The 17295-nt window shown below is 37.7% G+C and overlaps 2 protein-coding genes across 5 annotated transcripts; both read right to left on the bottom strand.

Annotated features, from left to right (window-relative positions):
* Window positions 1-2870: 2870 nt before the first annotated feature.
* LOC132994066 (C-C motif chemokine 3-like 1) lies at window positions 2871-6089 on the bottom strand. 3 transcript variants are annotated; one of them, XR_009676615.1, is made up of 4 exons: window positions 4674-4698; window positions 3340-3472; window positions 3205-3263; window positions 2871-3108 (listed from the first exon to the last, which is right to left on the bottom strand). XR_009676615.1 is itself a non-coding variant. In XM_061064171.1 (4 exons), the coding sequence occupies exons 1-4, from the start codon at window positions 6086-6088 to the stop codon at window positions 3068-3070; spliced, it is 393 nt and encodes a 130-aa protein (XP_060920154.1). In that variant the 5' UTR covers window position 6089; the 3' UTR covers window positions 2871-3067. The 3 variants fall into 3 exon arrangements, 2 of the variants coding, with proteins under 2 accessions (XP_060920154.1, XP_060920155.1); XM_061064171.1 differs by lacking the exon at window positions 4674-4698 and adding an exon at window positions 5929-6089; XM_061064172.1 differs by lacking the exon at window positions 4674-4698 and adding an exon at window positions 4966-5156.
* A 1612-nt stretch (window positions 6090-7701) lies between these two features.
* Window positions 7702-9219, bottom strand: LOC132993936 (uncharacterized). 2 transcript variants are annotated; one of them, XM_061063928.1, is made up of 4 exons: window positions 9038-9219; window positions 8819-8924; window positions 8559-8633; window positions 7702-8454 (listed from the first exon to the last, which is right to left on the bottom strand). In XM_061063928.1, exons 1-4 carry the CDS (start codon window positions 9114-9116, stop codon window positions 8121-8123), a joined length of 594 nt encoding a protein of 197 aa, XP_060919911.1. In that variant the 5' UTR covers window positions 9117-9219; the 3' UTR covers window positions 7702-8120. The 2 variants fall into 2 exon arrangements, with proteins under 2 accessions (XP_060919911.1, XP_060919910.1); XM_061063927.1 differs by having other exon boundaries at window positions 8819-8927; window positions 9038-9217.
* Window positions 9220-17295: the final 8076 nt, after the last annotated feature.

Genomic DNA, 17295 nt, shown 5'->3' on the forward strand with positions numbered 1-17295 from the left:
TTATTTTTAGTAGACTTGTCTTCTTTAGAGGGTCTCGTATTTACTTTGGATTTTAAAGCATTTGACATATTTGAGATATGCAAACATTTCTAAGAGTCAGATACCATCAGTATGCAGAGTTAGAGACAAGCAGTTCTGATACTTGAGTGATTGATAATAAAAAAAAACGTTAACAACTCCTATTATTTGTGATTACGGGTTGTTCATCATGTTTTCAAGAGAAAAAAAAAGCATTTTGAGAGAAGGGGCTAGATCTTTCAGGCTGCATAGCAGTTGTTGGGAAACAGTATTAAATATTAAACAGTTAATAGAATGATACAGTATGCCTAAATAGCAACTTAGCCTAGTTTGTATCTAATTATTCTAAAAAGCAGAAAAGACTGCTGTAATAGTGATTTATTGATGGCAGGCTAGCCTATTTACCCTGTTTTAGAAAGGTAATGTACAAGATAAAGCTATAAATTGTATCATGATTCAAGGATATTAATAAAAACCTACATTTTCTTAAACAAGAGTAATCTGTCAAATAAGTAAATTCTTTGTGGCAAACTTTTTAAGAGTTCAGAAAATGTTCCTACCACTTCTACTCAAACTAGTTCTAGCTAGTTCTAGTCCAGTTAATTTTCTGTCCGCCTACAAGCATTCTGATTGGACGAGATCAAACCAACCGCCGTCCTCATGACCAATCAGTTCAGCGTTTACGAAAGTGAACGTTTGGTAAAAGACAAAATAAATATTGCATAAATTAGGACTTGTACACGGGAATTTATATTTCTGAAGTGTGAAAATGTAAGTCATTATGAACAAGAGTAACTTTCGACCTATTATCGTAAAAAATAGGGTAAGCGAGCAAAATGTTAACTAACGTAATATGCTAATGGTAAATGACGTTTTGCTAAATTGGCTATTTGTTTTTCCTGAGGTCAATCTGTAAATATGAGGAGCTGATATATATCATGATTGTGACATTCGTATTTTTCTCATATAGAAGCTATGTGAACTAGTAATCTTTGAGTTCATCAGATACTCGTAGATAAATACCTCCGAGAATGTGTTGACTTGTGCCGTATGTTAGCATTGTGTTTAACTGTTCTGTTCTTTTTATTTGTGCGACCAAAGTCAATGCTTTTCATAGATATGTGTCTCTCACTACTGCACTGATAACCCTTTTAAACACACAACAACTTTTTAGGTTACAAAACAATATTTTGGGTGGTCAGGTGTACCAGTAACAAAGTACACAATAAAAAAGGAAACAAAAAACTAACTAATACTATTTTTTTTAACTTTTTTATTTTGTTGATGGAGTAGCTAAACCATAGATTATATTGTTTTCACAATAAGTCTCCAAAATGTGGTGAATAAGTACAGAACTCTATTGCCTGAAAGCTTTTGTTTTTCTTCGTCTACAGTGTTTGTTTCATTGTCTGGTTTGACATCACTTCTCCTCATAAGACAGTTTACCTTTACACAGAGCAGACACAGTTTCATTTAACGTATAGAAAAACTCACCTGTTCTTTACTCTGTGCTGTGATTTCATTTAAACTTATGTCTGCGTAGTGCGTACCAATTCAACTGTGAGTTTTTTTTTATTTTCTGCCTGCTGTGTTTATTTATAAGAATGTTCTTGCAGCTTGCCTGTGTTTCTTATAAAAGCTTTTTTTTTTCTTTGTCTCTCAGGATGTTGACCCAGCATCCAGACGCACTAGACTCAGCATGTCAGAAGTCACACCGGGCTCCAGCTGATAAAGTAAGTCAGATTTATGGTGTGTTTCTTTATTGGAATGTTTCTGTTATTTTGACCAGCTGGAAAATTAGGCCGCATTATTTATTGTTAGACACACTTAAAAGATCCTAAACAGAGTATCCAAAACATCAAATTTCAGTTTTGCATTTCAAATTTACTTTATACATGTAGTGTCCACTAGATGGCACTGGAGTTCACTTTATAGTTGAAACATACTGTAGCAGTATAGGCCCATGCTTTGGTACTTCTTCCCATGTACTATGGCAACCTAAATTCAAAAGAGGAATAAGAATATTAATCAAGCTTAATCGCAGTGGAACAGTTAAACAGGATCCCCTTTAACTTCATCTCATGTTATATTCTTTTAGTGAAGAAAGCATGTATTTTTACACTCTTGTGTTGATCCTTATGGCGCAAACATTACAGCATGCATGTTTGGATACCTTTAGCTGATTGAATCTAAGCCTGAATGCTTACAAATGCAACAGCAGATTTATGGGTTGTGTGCACGGCCTAAGTGTTTTGTTGGTGTTCACCAGTGCATGGAATATAATTAGTCTGACAGGTTGTAAAAGTGTGTCCAGATATGTTTGTTACTGGTTGTTCTCTGGGTCATGGGAATGTGAGAAAGGAGTTTTTATAACTGTTAATGGTTAAAAATTGAGGCTGAGATCATGAAGGAGGGTAGCATCTTGCCACAAAACCCTTTATGGGAGTAATAGGGAGATGTTAACAGAGAAACAGATTTGAGTATAGGGAGGCCATGCAGGTTTTAAAGCAGAGAACTAACATTTCATCTGCTCTAGCTTCTTTGTCACATCATCAAATTAAGGGTGCACATTTCCGCCTTTTTTGGTTTACATTTATCCTTGTCATCTTACCCACAGTGGTCTTTCCATACAAGCGCAGCCAAACAACTGACACAACAGGGAAGTCAAATATCTCTTAAAAACCTCCTGACTTCCTTGATGTTTCGATCTCTTCTTCTTTTCTTGCTGTGTTTCTCCAAATGAAACTAACAGATAACTTCAAAACTTAGGTTTGATATAAATTAAGAGTGGTGGGATCTGTAAAAACATCAATACATTTACAAAACAAACGACAGATAAAGAGAAGTCATACTTTTTTTGTTTGGGGAGTACATATTTATTGCTTGATGCGTCACTTTCTGCAGAAATATATGTTTGAGCTAAACAAGAATAGAGGTTTTGTGCATGCCGGGAAGTATTGCTCTTAGTGAGTATACATAATAGTAGCTAGCTGTGTTTTTTTTTGGAGCGGGCTTTCTGCAGCGCGAGGAAAATGTTTAGATCAGAACTTCAGATCTGCAATCTTCTCAGCTTCTTCATTTTGGCAGTGACTAGAGAGCAGATGGGAGAAGAGATTGCATCAGTGTCATTGTACATATGTTGCTTCATCAACTGTGTTTGTGAGTGTGCTTGTTTGAACAACTTACGTTTCTGGGCCCATTCTTCATGAGGATCAACGCAGACACGTCCATTTGGCGTTTTGAAACTACAGAAAAACATGATATTATTATGACTCCATGTGTGTAAATTTGTGAGTTTTGGACATTTTTTTAAGAACTTACATCAAAGCCTTAAAACAGAGAGCATGAGCAGGCACTTCATGATAAGTGTCCCCGATCACATCAGTGCTGACCACAGCTTCAGAGTACGCCTTGCAGCATGGGCGAGGACAATGTTGTTTTGATGGGCCACGCTCTGAGGACAGAAAATAATGCAGGTTGATGATATAGGAAATACGGTCGATATGCCTCAGGCACGAGTTCATAACAGCTGACTTTATTCTAACATAACTGGAGCTGTCTTCAAAAGTCAAAGCAGAATATGCTTCTTGCGCCTTCCCTGTGAGAACAGACTGAAGCATCAGAGCGCAGTCAGCATCGGGCCAACATCTTGCTCCAGACACACGTTCAAATAACAAGAAAAAAGTGTCCGGATCTGTCTCATTAAAGCGTGGTAATAGACGCAAGTTACTAACATCAAAGCGATGCACAGAAGAGCCACGGGACTGTGCGCCCTGCTCCTCGCCAGACAACATGCCATCCCTCACCAAAGACAAACGAAATTCCTCCAAATCTAATTTAGCCTTCTCAGACTGTTGACGGATTCGTTCAAGCTCAAGCTGTTTCTTGATTTCTAATTCCTGTCATGTTCCATCCGCGTTAACAAAATCTCGTTTTGCTGCTCAAACGTCAAACCGTGCGTCGGAAAAGACAAAGCAGTAGGATTAGGTGGCTTTTCTTTATCGTCCTTCAGTATTCCTTCCTCAGTTAATTTACGTTTTATCGCTGATTTAATGTTGTCTTTCACACGTTTGTCTCCGACAACCGTCACAGAAAAATGCTCCGCAATCAACAATTCGATTTCAGACATTTTAATTTACTATTTATGTGACAATGAACCGGAGAAAAACAACAACAAAAACAATTGTCAGCTTTGCGCACACACGGAAACCAGCAGACACAGAGACACTAACCCGTGCGCACCAAGAGGACCACTCCTCAACCCAATGTGGATTTTCCCCACTATCTAGACATAAACCCAGCTACCTAAACTCGACCCTATTGCAGCTGCAGTGGTGGGTATTTATGCACTAGTGACCGCTGGCTCAGTTGGGCGACTAGCAGGCTAGCAACCTTCCCGAAACCACGGACATGCTCCCAAGCAAAAGCTTCACCCACGTTCACCACACTCTTGAGTTTTCCCCGCACAACGAACCCATATGAGGAACGTCGCTTCAGCTTACCAGGGGAAAACACTCACACTATATTACCGATTACGCACAGGAAACTGTCAAGTGCCAGCCGGCAGTCGAAACAATAAGCAGCTGACAAACAAACTCTCTCTCAACGTCAAGGTAAGAACAAACAATCCAAAAGGCTACGAACAAACCACTTACCCTGCACTGTTATCCCAAATAGGCCGTCATTTCCAACAAACAAACTCCTGCTCATAAACACAACAACAGACTCCTGCGCGCACAGCGAGCGCTCCAACTTTACGCACACAGACTCCACAAAAGTTTGAAGCACAAAACACCTCAAATCCAAGCAAAAACTTGCTTAAAGGTAAACTGAAGTCAATTTGAACGTTTAACATTTAATTGAGCCAAAAAAAAATAATGATCCAAACGAACAACCAAATTAACCGATCAACCAAGTACCAAACAAATACAAATCAAACTTTCTTACCAAAGTCACGGCACAAAAGAGAAAAAGGCGGACGAGCCCCCAATTTGTCATAACCTGGCTCCATGGCCATGACAAATATGAGAAGGAACAACTTCAATTGAGGAAACAATGATTTATTTGCACAATGCACCCACAACCATAGCACAAGCAAACAAATGTCAAAGTTTAGGCAAGAGAGAGAGCGGGAGAAGCCACCCTGGGGTCGGGCTTTTATGCTCTGCCAGGCCCAGGTGCTCTAGATTGGACCATCCAACTCCTCAAGAACTAGGGGGGACAGAATCAATTAGTTACAGCCTGACTAAGGCAGTGACTGTCACAATACCATAAATCCTTAAATAGTATCTAAAATGACAAGTCAATACTGTGAAAGATAAGTGAAATATCCTCGATGAGTTCTAACAGAAGAAGAAGAATTATAATTCATTTGTCCCGTTTCTGTTTCAGTTTCTAATGTGATACATTTGTTGAAGAGGTTAGTTATGAAAAAACTATTTACACTAAATCTCAACACCACTAGTTTGTCTGGTTTCATATTTAGAGGTCAAATTATGACTTTGTTATTTTTTCTTAATTTGCAAGCACAAAGCACAACAAGAGCACTGAGTGTCTGTAAAATAGGTTGGCTTCATCTCATCCGTGTGGATGAAATCAAATTCAGAAAACAAACAAGTCAAATTGTTTGACTTTGTTTTTGTCTGAAAAAAATGATCTCAGTAGAAAAAACATCAACAAGGAACCCGTCATCCTCAAGAGCACAAGAACGAAACATAACAGATGCAGAGCAACCCAAAACAAGATAAAGTCTTTACATAGAGGACGTGTGAAGCAGTAAGACGATTATGATGCAGCTGTTGAAAATAATACAGTTACAACATACAATAGAAATAATGCATTTTAATTTCTGTTATACTGAAGCAAGACATTTGAACACAGTTTCATGTGTTGTGATAATTTTGTACTCACTTGGGGGGCACCCTCTGCTAACTGCAGAGCAAAAGAAACTCAGAAAGAACAGAAAGAGAGTGATGTACAGGATCCTCGAGGACATTTTGGCTGACAGACTGACTCGTGGACGATTGACTGCATTTACACAGTCTGATATCAGTAAGCCCACAATGATCATCTTTGGGGTGGCGATATGATGTGGGCCGTAATGATGACGCTGTTTTTCATTTATCTGCACATGTATACACTGTGTGTTTGTGGTTTTTTTTACACTTTAACACCTCCCCCCTTTATCAGATCATCTTTCCTAGCCCTCTGAGCAGCTTCAAACCACCATGCTTGTGTCATTTCTGAGAAACAAGACACTAACAGTTCTAAAGCACACGCAGCCAAGTGTGAAAAGATGCACATCATGGTGGGGGTTGCTACTTGTTATGCAACACCATGAAAGATTTATATGAAGGGAGCAGATCATTCTTGTTTCAAAGTTTTCTGTTTCTATAGTAAAAAACTGGAAATATCACACATTTTTTATTTAATCACTGCTTAATTGGACCAAATTTTGAGGAAAGATAAAATGGAAAGTTCAAATGAAAAGAAACTTTAGATTTGTCCTACAGTTTCCCTTTATTTATCTCAACTCCAGTTACCTCGTCCAACACTCTGCAGTACTGTATTATTTTTTTTATGCCTGCCGTACATTGACTCATACAATGTTTGCATGTAATCATAGCAAGAATGTTTGAAATTAATGAAACGACACACAAACACAGCAGAAGACATTTCTCTCTCAGTTTGCTTAATAATGACCATCAAACATTAGACTCTAACACTCTGCAAGTTTAAGGCGGTATACTCACGCTCTTGTTATTTCTCGCATGCAATGTGTTACTCTCAGAGCTAGAATGGTGATCGTGGCAGGAATGCATCTGTTGAGGGCTAATTACATTTTGGCACAGCCACTGCTTCTCTCCCTTTTAATCTCACAAGATTCAATCATTCATATCTTAAAACGTTGTTTGAACCAGAACGATTGTATCTGCGTGGCTGGATAGAACAAATTATATTGTAAATATGATAAAAGATTTTTTAAAAGATGGCAAAAACAATTTAAGGACTCTGGTGAATTGAGTTGAACTTGCACCTGAAACACAGTAAAAACTATTTATCAATCAGGAAAACTGAATAAGGAGAGGAGATGCTTAAAGAGAATTGCAATTTGTTTATGGATTGTGCACAGAAGACTAGTCTTTGATAATTTGACACCATTATGATCTTACGTTAGGGGAAGAAATCTTAAAGATCTTAAAAGGAAAAAAGGAAAATCTTAACTCTTAAGCCTGGCTGAGACTTCAGTATAATCGGGACGATTTGAGGTCCGATTCCCCCCTTCACGACAATCTCAGGGGTGTTCCCGACTCAAGGCTGCACAGGTTATTATTTAATTATCAGATTATCTTGTAGTGTGAGTGGTATAACGATCCAATCTAAACGTCCACGATCTGCTTAAAGATCGACGGGGACGCCCTGATTTGATTAACATATAAATCATTATTATTATTATATAAAAAAGGATGCAAGAAAATCTGACAATTTTTCCTGTGCAAAAATGAAGTTATACTTTTAATAACACAGCTTATTATTGGTTTTATTAAGTTCTCATCAAAATTCACATCTGCTATATGGTGTGTTTGATCCTTATCTGGATAAAACTTTTAGCCATTATAATTTTTTTTGTAAGAAAGAAGTCCTATTAGATGAAGATACAGTCTTACAGATGAACACCAGATGAACGATCTCATGTGCAACATTTATTTCAGATTTTTTTGTCACAACTTCTTTAGAAGAAAAATAAGCTCAAGAATTCAAATAAATAAAAATCCTAAAATATTTCAGTGAACAAGTTCATAAATTGAGTTGCTTACAGCCACATCATTAACATTACACTCTGTACTTATGTAAAGTACCTTATAACCGTTCATAAACACACTTGGTAATAAATACATAAATACTTTTATCAAGACTGGTCAATTAAATTAAACTAATAAATAAATCCACCTAAAATATTAGACAAATGATAATTTAACATAGTAACTTTTTTGCTTTGCTTTTTTAAATATCAGCTTGTTACAGTTTTGAAGCCATAATCGTAAACATCTTGATGAATTCAGTCTTCATTTTCATTGGCTGGTGGAGGATCAGATGCAGATTTACTCATCCTTGTCCTCTGAAAATGTTTCATCAGCTGGCATCTCAGATGTTGGGGCAAAGGAGGCAGGAGAGGTGGAAGACAAAGGAGTGGAGGATGAAGAAGGAGAAGAGCTAGAAAGTGGAGAGGAGGAAGAAGGAAGAGAAGAAGAAGAAGAAAGAGGAGTGGAGGATGAAGAAGGAGAAGAGCTAGAAAGTGGAGAGGAGGAAGAAGGAAGAGAAGAAGAAAGAGGAGTGGAGGATGCCGGACGGGAGGCAGTGGAGGTGATGATGGAGAGGAGGGAGGGTGCTGACGAAGGAACCACTGAAGAAGAAGTTGCCCGAGCTTTAGCTCTCCTGTTGGAAAGATAAAAGCAGAAGAAAAGTAATGAGACCATGTAATTGGGATTCAATAATTAGATTATGAACGTCATGCCCATAGTAAACTATAATAAACTCACTCAATTGCAGCGATCTCTTGGCGAACCCATGGTGCGGTCAGCTGGCTGCAGTAAAGACCTGACTGTGTCTGAAAGCTGTGGGAATCACAAAAAAGACAAAATGATTACTTTCTAAACTCTCCAGTTCAGAATTGTCCAATTATTATTTATTTTGTGAAATTAGCTTGATTAAAGATTATCCATATTAATGTGTTTTATAGAAGCCATATTATAAACATGAAATGAATGAAGTAGCATGTAGCTTTGTTTTTCTCACTTACATGACAGCGAGGACACATGGAGGTTTCGGCCTCTGGACCATGTATCCTGTGATTGGTTCGGTTATCTTCAGTTTCGTGACAGTCTTACAGCAGGATGCCAGCTTCTCTGCTAAAACAAACGAAAACAAGAATTGTAAAGATGTCAATTTAAATTGCTCACAAAAAAAGGAATATTTGTCAAAAATTTCTATTTCTACTTTGGCTCAAGCTAAATCTCACCTGCTGATACATACTGAACCACCGCCACAAGGACCAGGGCGACAAAGGTGCTCTTCACCATTTCTCTGCTGTTCACCATTTTCCAAAAAGGCTTTCGGTTGAAGATGAGATTCAAAGGAGTACAGATGAATGAAGTAGTCTCTGTTCCTCTTTGGAGAGCTTTGTAAACTGACAGACGTCCGGAGGCTTCTAATACTTAAGGCCTGAAAAAGCAGAAGCGGTCACTGCAGTTAGTCAATGCTCACATTTTCTTTTTCCCACTTCATCTTAAATATGCTAACCCGATGATGACGGGGATTTCCATGAACGGACCCGAGAGCTTACGAACAGGAAGCACTTTCATCATAGACTTCGGAAAATGAAGTCACATTTTCCTGAATAAGTAATTGCGGGGGTGATAGGAATCCCTCCCAGGCCAGAGGTCATCCTCGTGCCCAGACATCTTTAATCAGCACATTTATTAAAGTATTTATAAAAAGAATCAATCAGCAAATTTTAAGCATAAATTATCCTCATTGTCAGAAATAAATACATTTTAACTTCCAACTATGAAACCAGTGCGGTTCTTTGTAAAAAAAAAAAAAAACTACAGAGAGTTAAAGATCACATTTTTACATATTAAAACTTATTTTCATTTTGAGGAAGTGGTATCTGTAGCATTCACGTCATCAGGAAGAGAGCTATCATTCCTGGTATGATCTCTGCTTGGTCATGTGGCGTTCCACCTCAGTGACACACAGACATGTCACAACATGACCCTTTGAGTTTCCATGGTATGTTATGGACTGTATAGCAGTGACATTTTGTAACTTTAGAAACACTGCTGATTGTAAAATATCCACCCTCCTGGAATCAGTGGCATTGTAATGCATTCAGTGTCACCACTCTCATCACTTCAATATCAATAATTCTTCAGCTTACTGTGTAACTGGAGCAGCGTATAACTTCTTTTCGTTATGCTGTTTGGGACATTTCTTGCCATTATTGGACAGGACAGGTGTAGAGGGACAGGAAATGTTGGATTCAACACACGACCACTGGCGCCCCGTCAAATAAAATTGTGTGCTTTACGATTAAGCAAATTCGGCCATCAGATTGTGACAAACTTTCCTTTTTATCAATCTTGAAAACCCTGCGGACAAACTGGTCCATCTTATCTCTTTCCTGATCCTCACTTGTTTGATCCTTACTTGTTTTATTATTATCTTACTTTTATTATTGATTTTATTGCTCAGGACCGGAGTACTGCATTTCGTACCACATGTTTCTGGAATGGCAATAAATGAACCTTGAACCTTGGTCCATGATTTTTTCATGTTGTCGGGATCTTCTCTCAAAATGTCACTGTTTCTGCAGTGACGTTTTTAACCTGTAGTAGGAGTGTGCGATATATATTGTTAAAGATAATATCGTAATTGTTGTTTTAACGATGTGCAAAATGACAACCTTGAGTATGTCGCTAATAGCCTGGTTTGTCAAGCCAAGTTTGAAATGTCCTTTTACTTTTTATTTGTCTTTGGGCAACATTTAATAAAGTAAATCCTACAGGCCACTTTGAAATAGTATACTCATACCTGCACTGTTTGACCTCTGGTGATTTCAGTTTTTTTTTATGTATATTTACTTGAATGGTTCAGTTAAGTTAATTAATAAGACCTGTTTTTATTAAATAAGTCGTTTTTATTAATAGCATTAACAACATCTAATATACTATGACCAAGAGTGAGCTAGTACAATACAAGGCTTTAAAGTTTTTTGATTTGCAAAGATATCGAGGTATTATTTTATGTCAATATCGCACACCCCTAGCCTGTAGCCTGTAGCACTGCACTGTGCTGTTATGTTGTAGTTCCAGGTATCTGTGGTGAAGCTTAAAGCTTTTACGTCCATGAACAACATTAGTGACGTCGAATTGTACCGTGGTCTCAACTGTTTTGTCACTTTCAAACCATCAGTGGGAAGTTTCTCTCGTCTTTGCAAAGCTGCCGACAAAATGTACCACTTCATTCTGTTTCATTTGCCTTCTTTGTTTGTTTAAACTTGTCGTTATACCAACACCTCTCGACACATGAGCTGTGCGGATATCGATTGTAGACATAGTAGTAAGTGGGACATACATCCAAACTGTTTAGCCTTTGTTGTTAGCATCCTCCATGCTGTGTTGGCTCTGGCTAGCAAAATGCACATTGATGATAGTGACTAGAGGTGGGAAAAAATAGATTTATATATCGAGATGCTTATCTTCTGAGATTTTAAAATAAATTCATAACTTCCAAAAATCTATATTTTTTTCGGCTAATCAGTCACTCCCTGCTAAGTGCTAAGGCTAGCTCTTTAACTCGGTAGAATGCCAAATGGAGCAGCAAGAAATTCAGCCAGTCTCACAGATGACTGGAGTAGATCCTGAAGTAAACTAATGGTTCTCCAGTTTACTGGAGACTAGACTGTACTTTCACCTTTTACTCGTTTGATTTCAGTGAGTCTGCTCTGATCTGTCAAGGCAAATATCAGAAGAAGAAATATCTAAAGAATAGATAACTTAACTTATATTTCTTTTTACAGATTATCAGCACTAGGTATCAAATCATACAAATTTCAAGTATAAATAACTTACATCTATAACTTTACATGTTTGGAAAAAAGTCTGATAAAATGAAGATAAAAACAGTTAAACACACGATGCAGGATCAAATTTAAAATATTTTATTTCTTACAAAAGTTTTCACAACTTTTAGATGAAAGGTTATCAAGCATTTGAACAAATAAAAAACAACATATTCCCCCCAAACATTTTCATAAACTAAATATTTAACTCTAAATGTCATCATTCAAAAAAACACAAATTATAAAACTGTATACAGTAACTTGGAAACATTGATAAATACAATTGGGTAATAAATACATTAGTTCTTCTATACGCTCGTCAATTAAAAGAAACAAATAAATAATGTCAATGTTTTAAAGAAGGATGCATTGAAAGAAACTAAAAGTTCAACATAAAAAATAATTTAACATAACTATGTTCTTCAAGTGCTTTTTCAAATATGAGTTTTTCTGTGTTTTCATCCGTTGGAGCTGAAGAAGATGAAAGATTTACTCTTCCTTGTCTTCTGAGAAAGTTTCATCACCTGGCATCTCAGATGAGGAGGTGAAGGAAGGAAAAGTGGACGAAGTTATTGGAAGAGAAGAGGAAGGAGAAAAAGAGGAGGAAGGAGGAGGAGGAGTAGAGGATGAAGGAGGGGAGGCAGTGGATGTGATGATAGAGAGGAGGGAGACTTTGGAGGAGGGGACCACTGATGGTGTCTCTTGAGCTTTTGCTTTCCTGGAAGAAAGATAAAGGAAAACAAAGGAGATGGTTGAGGATATATCGGAGATTAAATTATTTCATATTGTAGTGTAATAATTGAGCATTAAAGTAGTATTATTTATCAAATTTAACTCACTTGAATGCAAAAATCTTGCGACGAACCCAGGGAGCGTTCAGCTGGCTGCAGAAAAGACCGGTCTTTGTTTGGAAGCTGCAAGAATAAAAAAATAAAAACAATGCATAAGTACTTTTCAGATTATTTCCTCTACAAATTATTTTCTGACAGTTGATCAAATTCATAGAGCATTCAACTTCTTACTCACATGATAGCTTGGACACATGGGGGATCAGCCTTCTGGACCAAGAACCCTAAGATTGGTTCAGTTATCTCCTCTCTGTCCACTGTCTTACAGCAGGTTGCCAGCTTCTGGGCTAAAAACGAATTGGAAAGGATTGCTTAATAAAAGAAAATCTACATATGCTTTCATTGACTCAAAAGAAGGAAAATATTTAGTTAATCTGAAGGCTAATCTTACTTGCTGCTCCAGGCTGAACGACAGCTCCGAGGACAAGGACAACCAGCATTCTCACCAACAGGCTGCCAGAGTTTTCCATTTTAAAGAAAAGATAAGGTGATACAGGATAATATGCTTAAAGATAATTTTGGTGATATCTGCTGGTTTCTCTTCTTCGTTCCTCCCTGGAGAGCTTGGTTTTGATGCAAATGTCTGGAGACTTCAGATATTTAAGGCCTAACAAAGCAGAAGTGGTCCCTCCGGTTAGTCACCTTCCGACATTTTTCTTTTCCCCTTCTGTCTGTTTTTCTGAATGAGTGACCAGATGATGACTGGGATTTCCATGAAATGAGAGTTTGTTTGGGAAATAAAGCTGAACCAGGTTTAAAAAGTGTTGAATCCCACCCAGGCTGGGCAAAATGTTAAAAATCAATCAAAAAAGTTATTCAAAATTTGTGTCTTTATTGAGTAAATTTTACTTATTTCAAGACAGGAATGTTTAAGCTACCAACAATTCCTACATTTTTCATTTATTTTTTTTCAAAACAAAAAAAGGAAAACTCCTTGACACAATTGGAATTATATACAGCATGTGCTTTAGCCGCAAGGTCATCAAACCGAGTACTATTGAGTGTTATACCCGGTTTACACTTTACAATTTCAGGCTGATTAAGACACAATTTTTTAGTTGTAGGACTCATTTTGCAGTTGGGACAAATTTTGTGTTGTTATTGTAATTCAACACTAAAAATGTGACATCAAGAAATCACTAACAGGAGGCTGAATTATAAGATAAGATAACACTTTATTCTCCGTTTACACGGAAATTTGTCTTACATTACAAACTTGGAAATCCTCGCATCCCAATCAGATCACATCATACTCAAAAGACAGAATGTAAAAACAGCGTAAGTTACATTAAAAGAGAAACAAAAAGAAAGCCCATTCATGTAAAACAAAAGACACTGAGGAGACAGGAACTGACTTGTAATTGAACCACAGAACTTTTACATTCTCCGCAGACTTTCAGTTTGATCTGTTCTCATAACATCTAAAAGTGAAAATAAAAGCCTTGACCAGAAAACAAAACTTAATCAACCACAGTCTTGTTACACCATTTGTCTTTTTCCAAGTGATTTGAAGACAGTCTGACTAACAGAGCAACATCCTGTAAATGGCTGAAATATTTGGTTTCATTTGGTGTATCAGAAGACAAACTTAGTTGGTATAACCAGCCTTTTGGTTGCTATTTAAGACCAGTGAGTGAATAATTTGCAGCCAGCTGCACCTCTTGTCTTCTTTACCACCCCATGCATTTTAGCTATATCATCTCTGTTGAAGAACACACGTGATTCTGGTTACAGGAATGGATAGAGATACATGTTGAGAAGTTGGGGGTGTTGCACATAAGCTGTTAGCAATGTGGTAAACCTTGTCTACAGAAGCTTGCATCTATTTTGAAACAGTGAAAACATAAATAGTCTTGCAGAAACAGCATTTGTGGTCAACTCATTTTTACCGTAAATCTTTTTAAATAATTAAGCAAAGTTTATTTATTGAGAACTTCACAGACGTCATCCACAAAGTGCTATTCAAGGACACACCAAACAGAAAATAAATATTGAAACAATAATGCAATTGACACTATAATAATAACAACAACAGTAAAGAGTAGGCAAGACTGGAACATGAACCCCAATTGAGAGCATATGATTAAAAACACAGCTCCCAGATACAATAAACAGTATAAAAGTATACAGTGAATTCAAAGATGAAGGATAATTAATGCCTGTCTAAAGAGGTTTGTCTTTAACTGCCCATGCCTTCGACCTTTTGCAAAGTGCAAAGGCATGGGCAGAGCATTTCAAAGTTTGAGAGCTGTGGCCTGGAAGGCTTTAACACCAAGGCTCTTTAAATTCATGAAGAAACTATTTTTGAGTAGTTTTAGGGAGCTGGAGAGGCCGGAAAAACCTAAAACAAAAAGTCAAAACTGTCACCTAAATCTTAGAATGATATATGTCTTGGAGAAATGATACACCAAAAACTAACAACTTTTGTTTTACATTTTTATTACCAGACATGGTTTATTTTCCCCATCATGAATGATTAAACTGTTAAATGTGCAGCTCAGCAGAAATCAAACCGGTTGAGGAAAGTACAAGTAGAGACAAGTATTTGAGATTAGCCATCACTTTGCTTTGTTTTCATGATACAAAGCTTAAAATAAACCAAACTTCCTTCCTACTGTGTTTTTCCCCACTTCTCATTCTCAGTTGCAACACATAGGATGTTTTTTTATAGGGATTCACATGCTGATTGTGTCTTGAATATTCAAGAAAACTCCTTATTGAAAAAATGTGTCTTAGTCCAGTTTTACAAACCATGTCTGAAATAAATGTATCTAAATATAAAAAAAACCTCAGTATTGTGAAAGAAAGGAGTTGGTAACAGTAAAAGTATGAGTTTTCAAAAAAACACCCTTCTAAATGTGTGCTTGCATCAATATTAAGTATGAATGGATATTTAAGTGTTGTTTGCAATCATTTCAGGACATATTTGATGTGAGCACTACATAAGGAATGTGACATAGTTTCAGTCATGACACGCAGGTACACAGAATTTATGAGCTGCAATTTGTTTTTAAGCTGAAAAATGAAAGATATAGGGCTTCCACACTTGCAGAAAACTCCTGAAAATCTCCTGATATTTGCATGAGCAGCTGTGAACGCAAACAGCCACATTTTTTCACTTGGATTCACCCTGGAGTTTCTCCTACCAGACCATAGTATTTTTTCCGCAGCAAGTCTGAGTGGACTGATGTGAGAATGCAGCAGGATATTCTCTGGAGGATTCACCTCAAGCCAATGGGAGGCGATGGTGACGTTTATATACTGTGACTGGAATCAGTGCATTGACTGCCATGATCTCCCTTCACATAATTAAACAGAGAGAGATAAACACGGTAAAAAGTTTTTACACCAGTGTATTTTGTAGGCAGTTCAAGCGTTTTCCTTTCCTCAGCAGCTTACATCGTCTGCATGAAGTCATAAACCACTTCCCCGTCTTTCTTTCAACACAGAGCTACCAAACTAATTTCCGGTATAAGACAGAGCTTGCAAAAGCAATGCCTGAGCAGTTTTAAATTAAATATTCAAAAAGATCAGCAAGGCCATTCCAAAACATGTCTGTACTTTTGTACTTTGTGGCAATGTTCTAATTTTTTAAGCATGCAACACTGCATGAGCATTGTATCGTTTTGGTGAACTGTGCGGTGAAGAGAGACCTCAGCTTGAGAACTGACTCTCAGCACTTGACAGAAGTTACAGTACAGGCTGCATTGACTTAAAGGGGTCATATTCTGCTTTTTCTGGTTTTATATGCTCTTTAGTGTGTTTTCCAAGTGTCCTGTGTATGTTAAGGCACATCTATGTGCAAAAATTCAAAGTCCACGGAAACGCGTCCTCCTGTTAGCTGCAGCATTAGCTGCATGTAACGCTCGGTTCTAGCCCCCCTTGAAAAAAAATTACCAGTGTGACGTCTTGTCAGTGTGAGATCACTGATCTAAGCCCATTGGCTCGTTGTGGCAAGCCCAGCAGCTCATGTTGCACGCCCATTAACTTCTGTAGCACGCCCACGATATGCCGTAGCCTGCGGTAGCACAGTAGTGCTAAGGTGCAAATGTTTATGCTCCCCTCAGAGCAAACGTGGCTGCATTCCCAATATGATAAAAGGGGCGTGACATTTCCGAGAACCGTGCTGAGCGACTGACCAATTACGGCAGAGCCGACCGGCTGACCAATCAGATCAGATATGGCACATGTGGGGACTCTAAACGTGGGCACTTCAGAGCCTTAGAGAGAGAGTCAGAAGCGAGCCGGTGCATGGAGCGGCAGTACATGAAAACAGACACTGATTTACAAGATGCAAATAATTTCATCAAAAGCGTTGGGATGTTTACACTAAAATACACAGGAAGAAAAAACCTCCTAACTCAGGACCTGGATACATCCAAGTAGCAAATCAATTCAGGTTCAGAGTCAAAGGAAAGCTTTACATATACCTCTAATGAAAGTCATTAAGGAAGTCTAGTTGCGTAAGTGACCAGGAAAAGAAAAAATGAACCATAAGATCATGGAGGCTGCTTTTACCAACAGCTTCCTTGGTTAACACTTCTGCTCTGTGTAATCTGGGCTTGTAGAAGGGGGTTGTCGTGTCCATGTCTTAAAGCGGATAAGGGGAGTATTGCACTCTTCAACCTAGCTTGTTTTTTATGCGAAAGAAGGCAACAGATCTAGGTGACTGTTGAACGACAGGCCACGTATGAACAGGTGAAAACTTCAGCAATACATAGAAAATAGAAACTTATGGTAGTACCAATTTGTTTTGGATTAGTCCTAAATAAGTAATTGAAGATGACAAATCCAGTCTACTTGAGC

The sequence above is a fragment of the Labrus mixtus genome, chromosome 19, assembly GCF_963584025.1.
Source record: "Labrus mixtus chromosome 19, fLabMix1.1, whole genome shotgun sequence".
In the NCBI taxonomy this organism is placed as follows: domain Eukaryota; kingdom Metazoa; phylum Chordata; class Actinopteri; order Labriformes; family Labridae; genus Labrus; species Labrus mixtus.